At 32.2% G+C, this 17,305-nt stretch overlaps 2 protein-coding genes across 2 annotated transcripts; one reads left to right on the top strand and one right to left on the bottom strand.

Annotated features, from left to right (window-relative positions):
* Positions 1-732: 732 nt before the first annotated feature.
* Positions 733-2,070, top strand: HELRODRAFT_184992 (hypothetical protein). Its single transcript, XM_009021635.1, is given in 2 exon segments — positions 733-1,829; positions 1,843-2,070. The coding sequence occupies 1 exon segment, from the start codon at positions 834-836 to the stop codon at positions 1,800-1,802; it is 969 nt and encodes a 322-aa protein (XP_009019883.1). The 5' UTR covers positions 733-833; the 3' UTR covers positions 1,803-1,829; positions 1,843-2,070.
* Positions 2,071-5,397: 3,327 nt separating this feature from the next.
* HELRODRAFT_66166 (hypothetical protein) lies at positions 5,398-11,220 on the bottom strand (the record flags this gene model as incomplete). The annotated part of the gene is made up of 17 exons (XM_009021634.1): positions 5,398-5,459; positions 5,692-5,846; positions 6,183-6,274; positions 6,365-6,475; positions 6,696-6,805; positions 7,048-7,186; positions 7,309-7,390; positions 7,538-7,666; positions 7,957-8,064; positions 8,165-8,295; positions 8,541-8,625; positions 9,890-9,977; positions 10,088-10,148; positions 10,250-10,353; positions 10,534-10,612; positions 10,717-10,793; positions 11,091-11,220. Coding segments are annotated over 17 exons (1,743 nt in total), but the record flags the coding sequence as incomplete, so codon positions are not given.
* Between the last annotated feature and the right edge of the window lie 6,085 nt (positions 11,221-17,305).

The raw sequence follows: 17,305 nt of genomic DNA, 5'->3' as shown, positions 1-17,305 counted from the left end.
CCCAAATAGGACAAATTTAATTAATATGAATTCAGATAAATAAAAAAATTAAAATTAGCAAAATATTTTAAATTTAAAAAACACTGGTGACATATTTTATTAAGCAACATCCGTTTTTACCTGTAGTAAGTGAATTCTGGTAGGCCAAGAAGCACGGAATGATAGTCAGCAAAAAAGAGCAACTAATAAGAAACATTTTACCCTAATTTGCTCAGTACATATCAACGATTTAACTAGGAAAACTAAGAAAAATACAAAAAATCTATTTGAAAAACAAAAGATGGCGACGAGGTGTCTATATATAAATTAGCGTGGGTGTAGTCAGCCAGGGAATCTATTTTTGCCAGAGTTATTTTTTGGACAAAATTATTTTAACATATTATTTATATGATTGAAATTTCACCATATTCTATTTAATTAAAACATTTTTGTTTAATTCATTGCCTTAAAACGACATTAACTATTTTTTTGATCAATGAAAATGTGAAAATAGAGCCCAAAACCTTGTATACATGTACATATATATAGTTAATTTTGTTTTATTACATATGCATGCTATCTTGAAGATCTGAAATAAAAAATTATTTTATTAAAAATGTTTAAAATTATTAAAATAATACACGAAATTCATTAATTTTTAATGTGGTAAAGCAGTAGTGTTATTAAGGTGTACTAAATATTATTGTAATAACAAAATGCACTCTCCATGTTACCTATATCCTTTCACCTGTATTGGCACAATATAAACATTTAATTACATTTAGAGATTTAATGATATATTTCAATTTTCAACATTAAGTTAAAATTTAAATTAAATTTTTAATTTCACCACAATGCTCAGCGACAAAAGTCGAAGTTTCTCCGATTCGGAATCGGAGTTGTTGATGGCCTCGACGGCGACGCTGAACGCAAAGAAGAGAGGACTGACCAACGAAGTCAAATTTTTAGGCAGAAGTTGTGCCAACTTTTTTTGCAATTCAAACGATGGAACGGTGATGAGGAGAAGTGAAGTAACGTGGGCCAAATTCCTCTTTTTCTACTTTTGCTTCTTTTCTGCCCTCGTGGTGTACTTGAGTTGCGCGTTCGGATTTTATTTGGAGGTTTACGTGGATAAGAATCATCCCCGTACGCAAGCCTGGGATACCCTGCTGATGGAGTGGCCGAGTTTGGCGATTAGACCGATGCCGGATTATCGAACATCTATGATCCGGTTCGTACAGGGACAGCCTTCCAGTTACAAACCGTTCGCAGATCACATACAAGCCTTTTTACTCCATTACGAAAATGCTGCCCAGGAATCTGAAGCCCTGATTGATTGCAGTAATTTGGGAAATGATCAGAATCGTAACAAATTCAAGGCATGTCGTTTCGTCATTGACACACTCGGTCAGAACTGCACCTGGCAGAGAGATTACGGCTATGATGAGGGCAAGCCTTGCGTTTTACTGAAATTAACGAAAATATTTGGCTGGGAACCTCCAGCTTTTGGTTTCAACGAAACCGTCCCTGAGTTAGGAGATCGCTTCAGTCCAGATACGATAGGAGTCACGTGCGAGGGGGAAAACCCAATTGATCAGGAAAATATTGGACCACTTGCTTATTATCCACCAAAGGGTTTTCCAAAATATTATTACCCCTATTTGAACCAGGAAGGTTACAGGGCACCTCTGGTTATGGTTCAATTTCTGAAGCCAACGAATGGAATAGTTATAAACGTCTGGTGCAAGGCCTGGATTAAAGATTTGGTTCATCATCGATACGATAACTTGGGCAGCATACATTTCGAAATGCTTATTGATTGATTGGTTGGTTGGTTGATTGATTGATTGGCTGTTTGATTTATTTATTAATTGGTACGACGGTCTAATACATTATTTTTTAATGTGCGAATGATTGATTGAGAATTTACTTCTAGTGACTGAACAAACCAGAAAATAGATACAAATGAATATGCGAGTAGGTGACCTCAAGTACGTTTCGTTGTTTGATTACTCCATTAACTGAACTCAAATGTAAAAAGTTTTTTTTCGATATTTTCCGTGTTATCAATAAAAATGTCAATATATCTGTTTACATTGAGTTGAAATGTTTCGGACGACGAGCATAACATACGTCAGGTCAACTCTAAGTAGAAAAATGTTGAAGTTTTATAAAGGGCAAAAAAAGTTAACACGCACACTTCTTGCTATGGTTCAAAACTTAATTGCTCTATTGGCGGATCTATCTACATGGCCTTGACCCGATAGTACTCCTTATCGTTGATGATCAATTTTTAAATTTTAGAAATAAGGAAAAACAGAAAAAGAAAGAGAGAGAGAGAGAGAGAGAGAGTACCAAAAAACTCAGTTATAATTCATTCATAAGAATGTTTGAAACGAACCTATCGTAACAGCAAAAATGATGAGTATACAAGACAAATTTTTTTATACAATTTTTTATTTTTCTTCCTCAAAAATAAAAACACATAACAAGCAGACGCACATGAGTGTGCACAGGAGAATTGCAAAAAAAGGATTGTAGTAGTATTAGAAGGTGCGCCAAAAAATAAATTAACGTGATTATACACATGAATAAATAAATAAATAAAACAATAAATAAATTAATTAATTATAGAAAAGAACGAAATTAAATTAACGAACAAAAAATCCGCAAATGAAATAACACAAAACTTCAGTATAGATAAGTTCATAAACGTAGTATCTTTACTAAGTTATTTTCATATATAAAGATGACTCTTAACGTGCATTAGTTTCAAAATCTGTGGTTTTTGGTATAAAAAATGCTTAAACCAGTTTGCACGCACATACAGACACAATCACGCAAACTAAGCTGCATCATACAGATAAAAAAATTACAATCATACAAACATATCTATGCGTTTTCATAGATATTTATGTATTTAAAAGATGAACGAATATTTAGAAAAATTGAAAAACACGTAGAAGAAATCTAGCGCTATTAAATGGAATTGTAGAATTTAAGAAAAAAAAATACAGTTCATACATTTATGCTAATAATGGGTTTAAAAGTAAAATGTACAGTATACGTGTTTATATACACATACACACATTCATACATACATACATATGTGCAAACATACAAAACATAAACATTCATGAAAAATGTAAATCATTTACATAATTAAATACACTCATACACAGATACATACATACATTGGTAGGTATTATATACAACTAAATTTTACAGACATACAGCTTTAACTCATCACATAAAATTTACCAAAAAAAAGATCTTTATATAATTAAGTTTAATTTTTATTTAATTTAATAATTTTGCGCGCACACACACACAAACACACATAAACATACGCACACACACACACACATACACGCACACAGACACACGCATATAAGAAACACACAAAATACATTTTTGTAAGCATCATTTTAATTTGAAGAACATTGATTTTCCAAAAATATAAATGTAATAATGTAGACGCAACATCAATACGGATTGAATTAATTCGCTCAATAACTCACTCACTCTCTCTTTCTCTCTCTCTATATATATATATATACATACATATTATTGGCTAATACAAGCATATATTAAAATATAACCAGATAACTATGAATTATATACAAAGATAACTTGCTTATACTGTGCATAAAAAATATTTTTATACTGTATATTTATGTCTAAACAGAAAAACACACACACACCTACACACATATATATATACACACACACACACACATATATACACACACTCTTATACACATACGTACATATACGTTAAAGCATTTGAAAAGCGCTTTGTCAGATAAAAAGATAGAAAAATTACGTTAAGTATATTAATATATATTTAAAAATAAATAAATATATATATTTATCTATATTTATATATATATATATATATATATATCACTACGCAAATTTGCTCTCTCTCTTTCTCTCTCTATAGATATTTATACAAAAAAATATTATACACGGTAAAAAAATTAAATATGAAATTGAAAATTGGATACTGACAAGATATTTAAAGTGCATTTAGAATTTGCGCACACACACTCACACACATATACTCACAAATACACACACACATATAATCACACACGTACACACATATACTCACAAATACACACACGCATATACTCACAAATACACACACACGCACACATATAAGCTAGAATAGGGGTGGGCAAACTTTTTTGCTGTTGCCGCATATGTACTTAAAAAGCAAATTTATTCGACTCGACGGAGAATTTCGCCCTTTTTCTTTGGGGAACAAGGCCTCGCGGGCCGCACAAAATACCTTTGTGGGCCGCATGTGGCCCACGGGCCGGGCCGTAGTTTGCCCACCCCTGAGCTAGAACCAAACACAAATAGTTACGATGTAAAATGAGAACATACATATGCAAGCGCGTACATGTTTATACATATATTTATTTATATATATATATATAATTATTAAATTTAATTTATTACTTTGTTTAATTATTATTATCTATTATTAAAAATTATACTATTAAAAATCCACTTTGAATTTATAAATGCAGCTGTTTAAAGATATCACAGCATTGCTTGCATTGTTCAATTTGCAATTGAGTTTTTCATCATCATCATAAACTCATGAAAAAGTCAACTGCAGATGGAACAACGCATCCAATGTTGCTATATCTTTAAACAACTGCTATAAGATATTCTCAACCCTATTTATATATATATATATATATATATATATATGTGTGTGTGTGTGTGTGTGTGTGTGTTAATAAGTTACCTCTGCAGCAGTTTGGAATAAGATGACGATGATGGTGACTAGATGACTACAATGATGATGATGGTGGAGATGATCATTATTATTATTATTATTATTACCACCAATTTACTCCTTAATGTTTTACTGATTCTGAGATAATGATGATGATGATGAAATTAATGATGATGATGATGGCGATGATGAGGTAATGATGATGATGACGGTATGATACCAATTAACGGTGGAATATTAATCATCATTAAATGTTTGAGTATTTTTGTATCATGATGTCTTGGTGTGAGTTTATATATATATATATATATATATATATATATATATATATATATATATATATATATATATATATATATATATAAGCAACATCTAAACGAAAGCAATTATATTTGTATTCAATTTATATTTTCAAATATTATGCAACTTTTCCTCTTAATAATAAAGACAACAAAAACATCAGCAACAACAATAACAACAACAACAACAATAATAATAATCATCATCATAATCATTGGTATAATCATTATGAATGAGTGAAGATCTCACGTGCAAACATTTCCATCCACTCATAAAACGCTCATTAAATAATAAAAACGGCCATAAAAACATAATTATAATAATTATTTAATATTATCATTATCATTTTATTATTATTATAATTAGTTGGTTAGATCCTTTAAGCAGCTTAGGAATCCGACTGGCGTCAATATATTGGTTGAACCTGCAAGTGAGGTGGTTAAAAGTTGAAGTTAAAAACAAGAAAAAATACTGGATAGGTATGTGAAAAAGAATTTAGGCAGTGTAGCTCAGATCGTAATGCATGCGTCATTTTCTATTGCACATTAACCTGGTTCGAACGCACTGTCCGCCAAGAACCGAAAGGCCACCACCATATTCCTAACACGTACATAGACACAAAAAAAAAATATTTTTTAATTCTAAAAATAGCCAACCAATAAGAACGTCGAAATTCTTTGCGGCCTGACTGACTTCATAGGCGCATCTCATTTCGGAGTAGGAAACTCCGCCCACGATGAACACGATTAGGCGAGGTCCACTTTTAAACGTCGACGGGCTCCTATCCTTGTGCCACTGTCCGTATCGGGCACTGGTTTTGCAGTATTTCACAGTATTTCATAGTATTGTGTATGGTATTAGTAAGGTACCGTTTGGTACCATTTGCTACTACAAGGTATAATATCTTATTACGTTGTCACTAACCATCGCTATCACTATTACTATCATGATAGGTATCATAATTATCGTCCTCACCATGGTATTGGTGAGGTATTGTTTGGTACCATTTGGCGTTACAAGATATGACATCATATTAAAATGTCACTTATCGTCATCGACATTGTTATAGGTATTATAATCTCATAATCGTCCTGATTATCATCATCACCACCGCCCCCACCACCACCATCATCATCATCATGTCTACTACCTAACGGGGGCAGCCCCCATCCCGGCAGATCTGGACCCCCCAGTAAGGAATGGAAACTTCTGGATGTTCAACTTCTCTTCTATTGCATCCTAGTAAAAATAATAACAACAATAATAATCATAATTACAATAATAATCATAATTACAATAATAATAATAATAATAATAATAATAAGAAACCTCCATGATGTCCTTGACGTAGGGTGTCCACCTGGAGGCCTGATACTTCCTCTCCGCGTTCCTCTCCTTGCGATTTTGTGGCTGGTAGCTTTGCGGTCTCTTTCGGCCACCCTGTGTGGTTGGATGCAATGAATGAATGAATGAATGGATGAATGAATGGATAAAACACTGAATGAACAAATGAATGAATGAATATCTGATAGACAAACGATTAAATTATCAACATCAGACAAAGCACAACAACAAAACTATAGCACATCACAACTACACACACACACACACACACACACACACACACACACACACACACACACACACACAACCAACTGACATCTTGTATGATGGGCACAGAGAGATTCTGCATGTTGTTGATGAGCAACTTTTCATCCGGAGGTATCTGTGCATGCTGCACCAGCTTGTTCAAGTTCTCCTCTGTTATGCCTGAGTGAATGAGTGAGAAGATGAAAGGAAGAGTGAGTGAATGAGTGAGAGAATAGGTGGAAAAGTGAGTGAGGAAATGAGCAAGTTGAGCAAAAATAATAACACAAAACAACGACAACACCAAAAACAACCAAGCAACCAACCAGAAGTACACCTAGACAGCCATATACATACCGGCAGACGTACAACCAAACACCAGATAGTCAGACAGTCATCCAGGAAGTCATCCAGACATAACAAACCTCCTTTATAGATGATATAGAGAAGGATGATTCGGATCTTATCAGAGATGAGTATATTGGCATCAAGTAAGATGGGAACGATGTTCCTCATGGGATCTTTTAGCTTTTCACCCTCCGCATCTGTTAACATTGCGAGATCCTGTGTGGATGAATGAGTGAGTGGATGAATTGATTGATCAATCAATCAATCCATCAATCAATCAATCCATCAATCAATCAATCCATCAACCAATCAGTCAGTCAATCAATCAGTAGACCTACCTGTTCAACTTTGCAGAGCTTATCAGCTTTACCTTGGTAGTGTTTCATGCAACCCTCCGCCATATTTAGATGGGTTGAATACCTGGTGTCGGTCCATGAGAAAAAGGTTATTCGATTCATTTAATTAATTGATTGATTAATTAATTAATGAATTAATCAGTTGAACAGCATAATGAACAATCAATCGATCAACCAACCGACCAACCAACCAACCGACCAACCAACCAACCTGTTCAATTCCTTCTGGTACTGCGGCATCTTCTTGATCATCTGTGATAGATCCCTCATGGATGACTTATCCTGCCCCATCCTCATCCGCTTCTGCTCAACAAAGTTTTTCAGCTTACTTGTCACGTCCCTGAAATTTGAAAAAATTGAATTTTTTTTTATTTGAGAAAAATGAAAATACATGTTTAAATAGATGTGTATGTAGAGATGTGTATCGATCAGCCAACCAACCAATCAGCCAACCAATCAGCCAACCAATCAGCCAACCAATCAGCCAACTAACCAGCCAACCAACCAACCAATCAGCCAACCTACCAACCATCCATCTAACCAACCAACCAACCAAACAACCAGCCAACCAATCAATCGGCCATCCAACCAATCAACCATCCAACCAATCAGCCAATCAAGGCTACTAACGTAGTGACTTCGGCAATGTGCATGTGCCTGAAGCTGACCCAAAGGTCGTCGTTCTCATCCAGTAGCACCTCCTTTTCCGATATCTCCCCACCGGCGTTTGATTCAAACCTTTCATCATCAATTAATCGATCAATCAATCAATCAACCAATCGATCAATCAATCGATCATTTAATTAATTACAATGATAAAAATATTACTACTACTAACTTGTAGACGTCATTTTCGATATTGAGCATGTCATAGGCCATGGCCTGAAAGGTCAATTCGTGGAGCAGCGGCGAAACGGGGTCAAACCCTCTATCCAGGATCAACAGTTGGGATCTATCCTTGCCTGGACCCTTAATTCATTTATTCATGGATGGATCGATTGACGGATAGATGGATGGATGGATGAATGGATCGATTGACGGATAGATGGATGGATAGATCGATTGACGGATGAATTGTGAAATAGATGAATGAATGAGTGGAAAACGAATAATGACTGGATGGCTGAATGGATAGATGCACGGATAAATAGATTGAAAAATGAATGGATGAATAAATGAATGAATGGAAAAAAGAAGGATGGATGGAATGGTACCTGTCCCATGGTATGATCATCAGCCTTGTAGGCATCCAACTTCTGCTGGATCAACTGAGCAAACTCAGCATTCCTATCCCACTCACTTTAATAAAAATAATAACTATAACAATAATAATAATAACAACAATAAAAATAATAACAACGATAATAATAATAACAACGAAATGAATGAATCACAGAGATCCGATGATTAAAATTGACGAAAATTGGAAAACTTATTGATAATTATTATTATTATGATTAATATATATCATAATAATAATAATTGTTGTGATAATTATTGTTATAATTAATGTTATAACTATTACTATTGTTGCTATAAGTTTAACCAAAGTGATTATCTACCTAAATAGAGTATCTATTTTTATAGTATTTCTAGTAAAATTTGAAAAACGCTATTACACAAACAAGTCATTGCTTTGAATGATTCATTCATTCAATCATTCATTCATTCATTCATTTAGATGGTCGTGGTGTCACTCGTGTTATAAGAAACTACTGATATACATGACGAATGAATAAATGAATGTATGAGTAAATGAATGAATAAATAAATGGAGTAAATGAATGAATGGAGTAAATGAATGAATGAATAAACTCTTCTCATAAATAATAATTAATTATAAGAAGACGTGATGACTGCGGTGGAGTCCAATGATTAGCCCAGCACCCAGATAAAATCAGTTAGTTGAAATTGAGAAGAAGTCAAACTCGAAATTTTGAAAGGTCGCAAGTAAATGTGCGCTAATGCAATGTACTCAAATTAAAAAACGGGTTCTTCAACTCAACTTATCTGTTTAATAAATTAATACTTGTACGAATTGTTAATTGTTTAAATTGGGGGAATAAAAGCCCCGATATATCTTCTCAAAGAATAAATAATGGTTAATTTATTAGTAAGTATTGACGCCCAAAGTTCTAATCTATTGTATCAATGATACAAGTTTTAAATTCAGATAATTGTTTGGTTTCACTTGAGAATGCATTTTGTAGAATCATCTTCTAATCCTTGGACCTCTGCTTATTATGTGACCAAACAGTATACATTTGTCTTTGAACGAAGGAACGAAACAATGAAAAAAGAACGAACGAACGAACGAACGAAGAAACGAATGAACGAACGAAGAAACGAATGAACGAACGAACGAACGAAATTATAGAAAAATATTTGATTGGATGGATAAGTGAATGGTCAGACTAAAAACAAATGCATACAAGAACAAACGGACGCGCAAACGTACGAATGAGTGAACGACTGAATGGATGATAAAAGAATTAAAGAATGAACAAATAAATGAACGAACGAATGAACGAACGACGAACGAACGAACGAATGAACAAAATACCTTCTGTAGCGTATTGACGGGTACTCTCCGAGTGTAGCGCACAGTGTGGCTATCTGCTCTGCACATCTTTCCAAGTTCATCATACGGCCTATGACGATGATGACGACGATGATGGTGACGACGACGACGATCACAATGATGAAGATAATGATGACGATCAATTACTATCATTTCAATGATATATGAATAAAATGAAACCTGATTGCTTGGCAGGGTTGTAATAAAATTGAAAAGTGCTCACAGAGTCTAACGAAAACACCTGATGATGATGTTGGTGATGATGACGATGATATGGTGTTGCTGATGATGATGTACACACAAGCATACACGCACGTACCCACACGTACATACTCTACGCACTTGACTCTCATAAGGTAGGAAAGCAATGTTGATCTCTTTCAATGTTTTAATGTGTCTAGCGCTGGTTGACTTGCAGAGGTCATTAAAAAACTCATCTGGACATGCTGCCCATGTGATGATGTCACAAAAACAATAAAAATTATTAGTATTATTGTTGTCATATTATTCATTAAATCAATCAACCAACCAACCAACCAACCAATCAACGAAACACCAAATCAAAAAACTCAACCAACCAACCAGCCAACCAGGCAGCCAGCCAACCAACCAGACAATCAACTGACCTTCGGTAAAGAATACATGAGCGCCTTTGTACATTGTCTTTAATGGATTTTGAAAATCAGTTATCAGAGCTTTGATGGACTGAAAAAATAGATGAAAAATGAAGAAATAAAAAATTATTATATTTATTATTATAATTATCAAAATAATTCTAATAATAATAATTATCATTATTATTATGGTACTTTTTCGATAGGGGTGATGAGGTAGATAGCTTCTAAGGAAGGTAGTGGCTCTCTCTTCTTGTTTATATCCTCAACCACTGAATGAATGAATGAATGAAAAAAAATGAATGAAAGGATGAATAGATGTATAAATAAATAGAACAATGAATGAATGAATAAAAGAAGAAAGAAATGAATGACTGAACAAACACACACATACATGCACATTTGAGAGAACTACTAATAAGTAATATGACCAGACCCTCAAAGACACACTCATACAAGCATATTAGAGAGAACTACTAGAACTACTAATAAGTAATATGACCAGACCCTCAAAGACACACTCAAAGACACACACACACACACAAAGACACACACACACATGAACCTACAGGTGATCTGTTCAGACATGATCTCAGTCATCTTACAACAGGCTGATAGCATCCTCATGCTTAAATGATCCACAACTAGCACCTTCCATTCTTTACTCTTCACTTGAGCTATCACCTCATTCATAATTTCTGTAAGAATTATAATTTATATAATTAAAATAGTATTATATAAAAAAATAAAAATGAAATAAAAAGATAAAAAACTGAAATGATTATTAATTGAGTGAAGAGAAATTGAATTTATTGACTGAATCAAACTATAATATTTAAGTAAGACAAAGACAGTTTTAAAAAATACAGATAAATCATTTAATTTATTTCACCATTTGATATTTAAGATAAATAAAAATACTTCTATTAAATTATTTAAAAAAAAAAACTAAAAAAAAATAATGGGCGAACAGTTCAAACAACAAAATACTGAACAAATACACATAAAAGTTATCTTTTAATACAATCCGGACTACTAACTGTCGTGTACGGCAACTTTCAACGCCATTTTAACTTTTAAAATAAATTATTTGATGAATATTTTAGCGATTATATTACGATCAAAACCGAATGTAACTTGTTTTTATTGTGAAGTCTAGATATTTAATGAGCTTAAATGATGAGGAGCCAAACTTTTACGTTTAACATTTGTTTCTGTTCTTCAAGGTTTTTTACCAGAAAACTGCGATTTAATTATTAAAATCATATAATTGCAGCACAAATAAGTATTATCTTTAATAAGATATAATTATTAATAATAAAATCATAACAATAATTTTATTTATTTATTATTTTAAATGCTCCATAAAGCCTTACTCATCCATTCATGTATTTATACACGGTACAGTCATAGATGCTTTGTGTACAGTACATACAGCATAAATACATACATACATACATTCATACATATATACATACAACGTACATACAACATGCATACAGAAATGCATACAGGCATCATATATACGTGCCAAGTGTATATAATACATGTGTACTTATTGTGCATACCTTTTGTACATTTCACCAAATTTGTACTACATGTTTCGTACATAATTGTTCCTAATTTAATAACCAGTTAATGAATGCAACAACATAATTATGTCTAAATGAAAATTATCAAATCATTTTTGCTAGTATTTCATAATATAGTAACTTTACACAACTATATAATTAACCTTCAAATCTTAATTTAGTACTGTATGATGAAGAAAGCATTTTCCGAGATAGCCCGCTGATTCACTAGAATCTAATGAATAATAATAAGAATAAGAATAAAAAGAATAATAAGAATAATAATAAGAAGAAGAACAACAATAAAATTAACATAATAAATAATAATTACAAAAATAAAGCATTTTGTTATTATGCAACTTGCTAAAAATACATGCTTTTGTTGTTCAATATATCAGATATATGATCTATAATTCTATAGATACACGTACGTACATATATGTTTGTTGTACACATTGGATGCACTATTATATACAAAGTGCACATAATGTGTGCAGTTATCATTGCAGGGAGTTACTCGAAGAAAAAAAACAAAGGAAGTATCACATCATGGATCTTTTAAAAAGGATGATTTTCCTGGATTTAAAATAAAATAAAATTATAAAAGGTTTGAATTATTGTAGATTTAATATATTTATTCAGAAAAATGATTGAATATTTTAAATTTTGAACGGTGTTTTATAGATATTTGGTTGAATACCTTTGTTAAAATTTAATTTGTAATTTGATCATCTCATGGCTCATCATTCATCATCATATTCCTCCTGTTGTTTGTTAATCTTTTCATCCTGATTTCATTCAACCAATATTTGATAAAAATTATATATTAAATTATAAAATTAATTTCGTAATTATCCAGCGTTAGATTGCTCCGAAATGCTTTGAATTTGAATTGAATTAAAATTAAAAAAGGCTGATTGCTTTACTTTTACCACTTTGCTTTACAATGTTGTTAATACTCTTTGTTTTTAAATATTTGAAATATATATAAAAATTAAATTAAAAATTTTATAATTATTTATGATAATTACTATTTATGTAATTTAAATGTAATAAATTGTAATTTCATTCTTTTTGCAGAGCAAGACTCACACAGACCATTGGAAGTTTATGTCTGGTCAATTTTTGATTGACATGTCTATCAGGGGCAAAAAACTGGAAAGCAATTTCCTATTCACTTTATGACAATAATATTAAATACACTACGCAATGCATTGATTGTACTAAGTTACAATTCTTACATACAGTGTAGTCCTAAAAATGTGAATGAATACTACATTCTGACTTATACTATGATACCAGAACTACACAGTAATATATAGCAGTATAAAATACTGTTAACAATATAAAATACTGTTACTGTTTCTTACTTATTTTACCATAGATTGTTTTTGAAACAGATGATAGTTACATATATATTTTTTCTGAATAAATTAATTTATTCAAAATTATTTAATATTAAATAGAAACCTAATCAATGTGTTTATCATTTAAACTGTTATTAACAATAAAATCGTTTTAAACTTTTAAATTTAAAACAAAATACGAGTCAGTTATTGACCACAAAATGATGAAAGCAGAGGTTTTCCATGGCAGACTATCTTCTGGTGATTTAGTAAGTATTTTGAATTATTGGTTTTGAAGAAATAAATGAATGTTCCATCTATCTTTCATGTTGAAGTTATATTGTTTTTTAAAATTGTTTGATTTTTGTCCAAAATGAATGAATGAATGGATGAATAAGTGAGATTTAATTTTAGAATTATTTAATAATTACCATTATTAATAGATCAATTTTTGGTTTCATTGAATTGGATGACTGAATGGTGATGAACATAAAGATGATGGTGCAAATTATTAAGTTGATAATGAAAATAATGACGATTTTATAAAGAAGTAATGACATAAACTATGATTATAATATGATGGTGAGGAAGGAGAAGAAGATGACGAAATAGGACTGACTAACTGTAACTTTACATCTAGTTTAATAGGAAATGTTTTTATGATAATTATTTGATTCTAAACTTAATAATGAATGAATTGGTTGGGATAATGAGAGAGAGAGAGAGAAAGAGAGAGAGAGAGGAGTAAGATAGCTAGCTAATTATGAAATTTATCTAATTGTTATTTTCATAATGGTGATTAGTGATTATTACTACTTGCTTGATAATAGGCTATGGGTAGGTAAATACTGTACTGAAGGCTATAAACACAGTAAGGTGTGTGTACTGTGTAGTACTTAATTATTACTACTGCTATCACTGCAGCTACTACCGCTACTACTGCTGTTACTACCACTGCTGCTGCTTCTACTACTATTGCTGCTACTACTACTAATAGTCTTCCTTTATTACTTTCATCATTGTCACAATTGTTCTCGGTGACATATGTTAATAGTTTTTATGAGGAAGGAAACACGTTTCTGACAAGTTATCATCGTCTTCGTCGTCGTCATCATCATTACCATCATCATTATCATCATCATCACCGTCGAGATCATCTTCATCATCATCATCATTATTTTATTATCATTAATATCAGCAAAGCACAACTGTTATAATAAATATATGATGACGATGATGACGATGATGGCGATGATGGCTATTATTATTATTATTATTATTATTAATATTAATATTATTAGTAGTAGTTGTAGTTGTTGTAGTAGTAGTAGTAGTAGTAGTAGTAGTAGTTGTAGTAGTAAAAGTAGTAGTTGTAGTAGTAGTTGTAGTGGTGGTGGTAGTAGTAGTATCTTTAAGAATTTTATCAGTTGAGTTTGATGATCTCATCTCTCTACATTTATCTTTTTTAAGTGTGCGTGTGTGTGTGCGTGCGTGCGTGTATGCGTGTGTGTGTGTGAGAGAGAGAGAGAGAGAGAGATATATTTTCACCTGTTATAAATATTTTTATTATTATTAATATTATTATTAATGATAGTTCAAGGACGGTAATAATAATAATCTTTGATAGAAATTTATGTATTATGTAGTGATAACGACGATGATGAAAATAATTAATTTGCCGTAATAATAATAATAGTTATTATTATTATTATTAATTATGGTTGATGTTATTATTATTATTATTATTATTTAAGAAGTATTACTGATAATGATGTTATGTTTATGATGGTAGAACTTTGTTGAGTGATTGATTGCTGTAATTTTAAGCATGATTAAACGTTTATCGTTGGTTACTTTTTGTGTTTACATTATTATCATTATTATTTAAAGTAGTAGTAATAGTAGTAGTAGTAGTGGTAGTATTATTATTATTATTGTTATTATTATTATCATCATCATCATCGTTATCATGATTACCCTTATTAAAATCATCGTCGTCGTCGTCATCATATAAGCATGGCGCCGTCTATCAATATGTCATCATCGCCACGTCATCGTCATCATCGCCACCAACACCGCCACAACATCATCATCACCACCATGTCCATCACATGATCGTTATCATCGTCATCATATTCATCATCATTATCACATCATCATCATTATCATATCACCATCATTATCACGTCACCATCATCATCGTTATCATCATAGGACGTCACGAGTCCAATTTTGAAGAGAACAAGTCCTTTCACCAGGTTGAAACAACAACAGCAACAACGCTTCAACATCAACAAAAATTTAAAAAGTGCTGATGATAATGGAGGTCATGATAAAGATGACGAGGAAGAGGAAGAAGAAGATGACGATGATGATGATGATAATGATAGCCTCTCCAGAAAGCTTGAAATGAACTTCAACAACGACGAAATTATAAACGATGAAGATGACGATAGTGGTGCTGATGATGATGTTCTCGGTTGTGATAATGATCTCATGAGCCGTAATGGTCATCCTTATTGCGATGATGATGATGTTGATGGTGATGATGATGACTATTTGAAGCCTAGAACTGAAACTCATGTTGCTGGCTTCATTAAAGGTTTATATGTGTGTTTGTGTGTATGTATGTATGTGTGTATGTATTTATGTTGGTTTGTGTGTGTGTGTGTGTGTGTGTGTGTGTGTGTGTGTGTGTGTGTGTGTGTGTGTGTGTATGTTTGCATGTGTGTGTATGTTTGTATGTGTATGTATAATAATCATGTTTGTATTTCCTTTATTGAAGTGATTATGATTCAATTATGTCTGATGTTTGGCTGGTCCAACTGACATTATTACTTTTCTGTCTAGTTCACATTTCATTTTTTCGTTTTCTGTGTGTGTTTTTGTGTGTTTTTGTTTGTGTGTGTGCATGTGTGTTTATGAAAGGGGGTCAGAAAGAAAGAGAGAGAGAGAGAACGAGGAAAGTGGAAAGATACAGATATCATAGTATAGAAAGAGTAGATATACAGGTATCTTAATTAGGTAGATTTAGCAAAAAAATTGAAGAAATAAAGAAAATATAGAATGAATGTTAGTATATATGCATGCATATGTGTCTGTATGTATGTATCTATGTATGTGTTTGTATCTATGTATGTGTGTATGTATGTATGTATGTCTGACCCTTCCTTGATTAGCTTTGTTGTACGTCTGTATGTATGGATGTTTGTTTGTATGAATGTTTGTTTGTATATATGTTTGTTTATATGTATGTTTGTGTGTGTGTGTGTGTGTGTGTGTGTGTGTGTGTGTGTGTGTGTGTGTGTGTGTGCGCGTATAAAAACGCGCATATGCTCTTCATTACCCAGAAAATAATCTAGGTTATCAAAAACAACATCCAAAACAATAAACTAAAAACGAACTCACATTTCTGTGCGTTCGTGTGTGTGTGTGTGTGTGTGTGTATGTGTATGCGTGCGTATGTATGCGTCGTGAGTGTGTTTATACGTAGGTGTGTATGTATACAACAATGTATATAAAAATATAATGGTATATGTGAGAGTAATGATTCATGGAATCTAAATTTTTTATAGGTTTTTTTGGTTAATTTCGTTTGTTTTGTTTCGTTTGCTTGTTTGTTTGTTTGTTTGCTTGTTTGTTTGTTTGTTTTGTTTTTTTAACATTTTCTTTTTTTACAATTTTTTTGTGTTAATCAGGACCGAACATGTTTTGAAGTGCCATTGAAATGCAATTGAAATAATTGATGTTATTATAGTCTTCCTTACAAGTGTGTGTGCGTGAGTGTGTGTATGCGTGCGTGTGTGTATGCGTGTGTGCGTGAGTGTGTTTGCGTGTGTGCGTGTTTTGTTCGTGTTCGTATGTTAT

This window comes from Helobdella robusta (assembly GCF_000326865.2).
Source record: "Helobdella robusta unplaced genomic scaffold HELROscaffold_3, whole genome shotgun sequence".
Classification (NCBI taxonomy): Eukaryota; Metazoa; Annelida; class Clitellata; order Rhynchobdellida; family Glossiphoniidae; genus Helobdella; species Helobdella robusta.
The sequence above is the reverse complement of the archived record's forward strand: the minus strand, read 5'-3'. Positions and strand labels throughout refer to the sequence as shown.

Bases quoted from the DNA above. Each gene is read 5' to 3' on its own strand.
- HELRODRAFT_184992 (XM_009021635.1), top strand. From the start codon at position 834: ATGCTCAGCGACAAAAGTCGAAGTTTCTCCGATTCGGAATCGGAGTTG.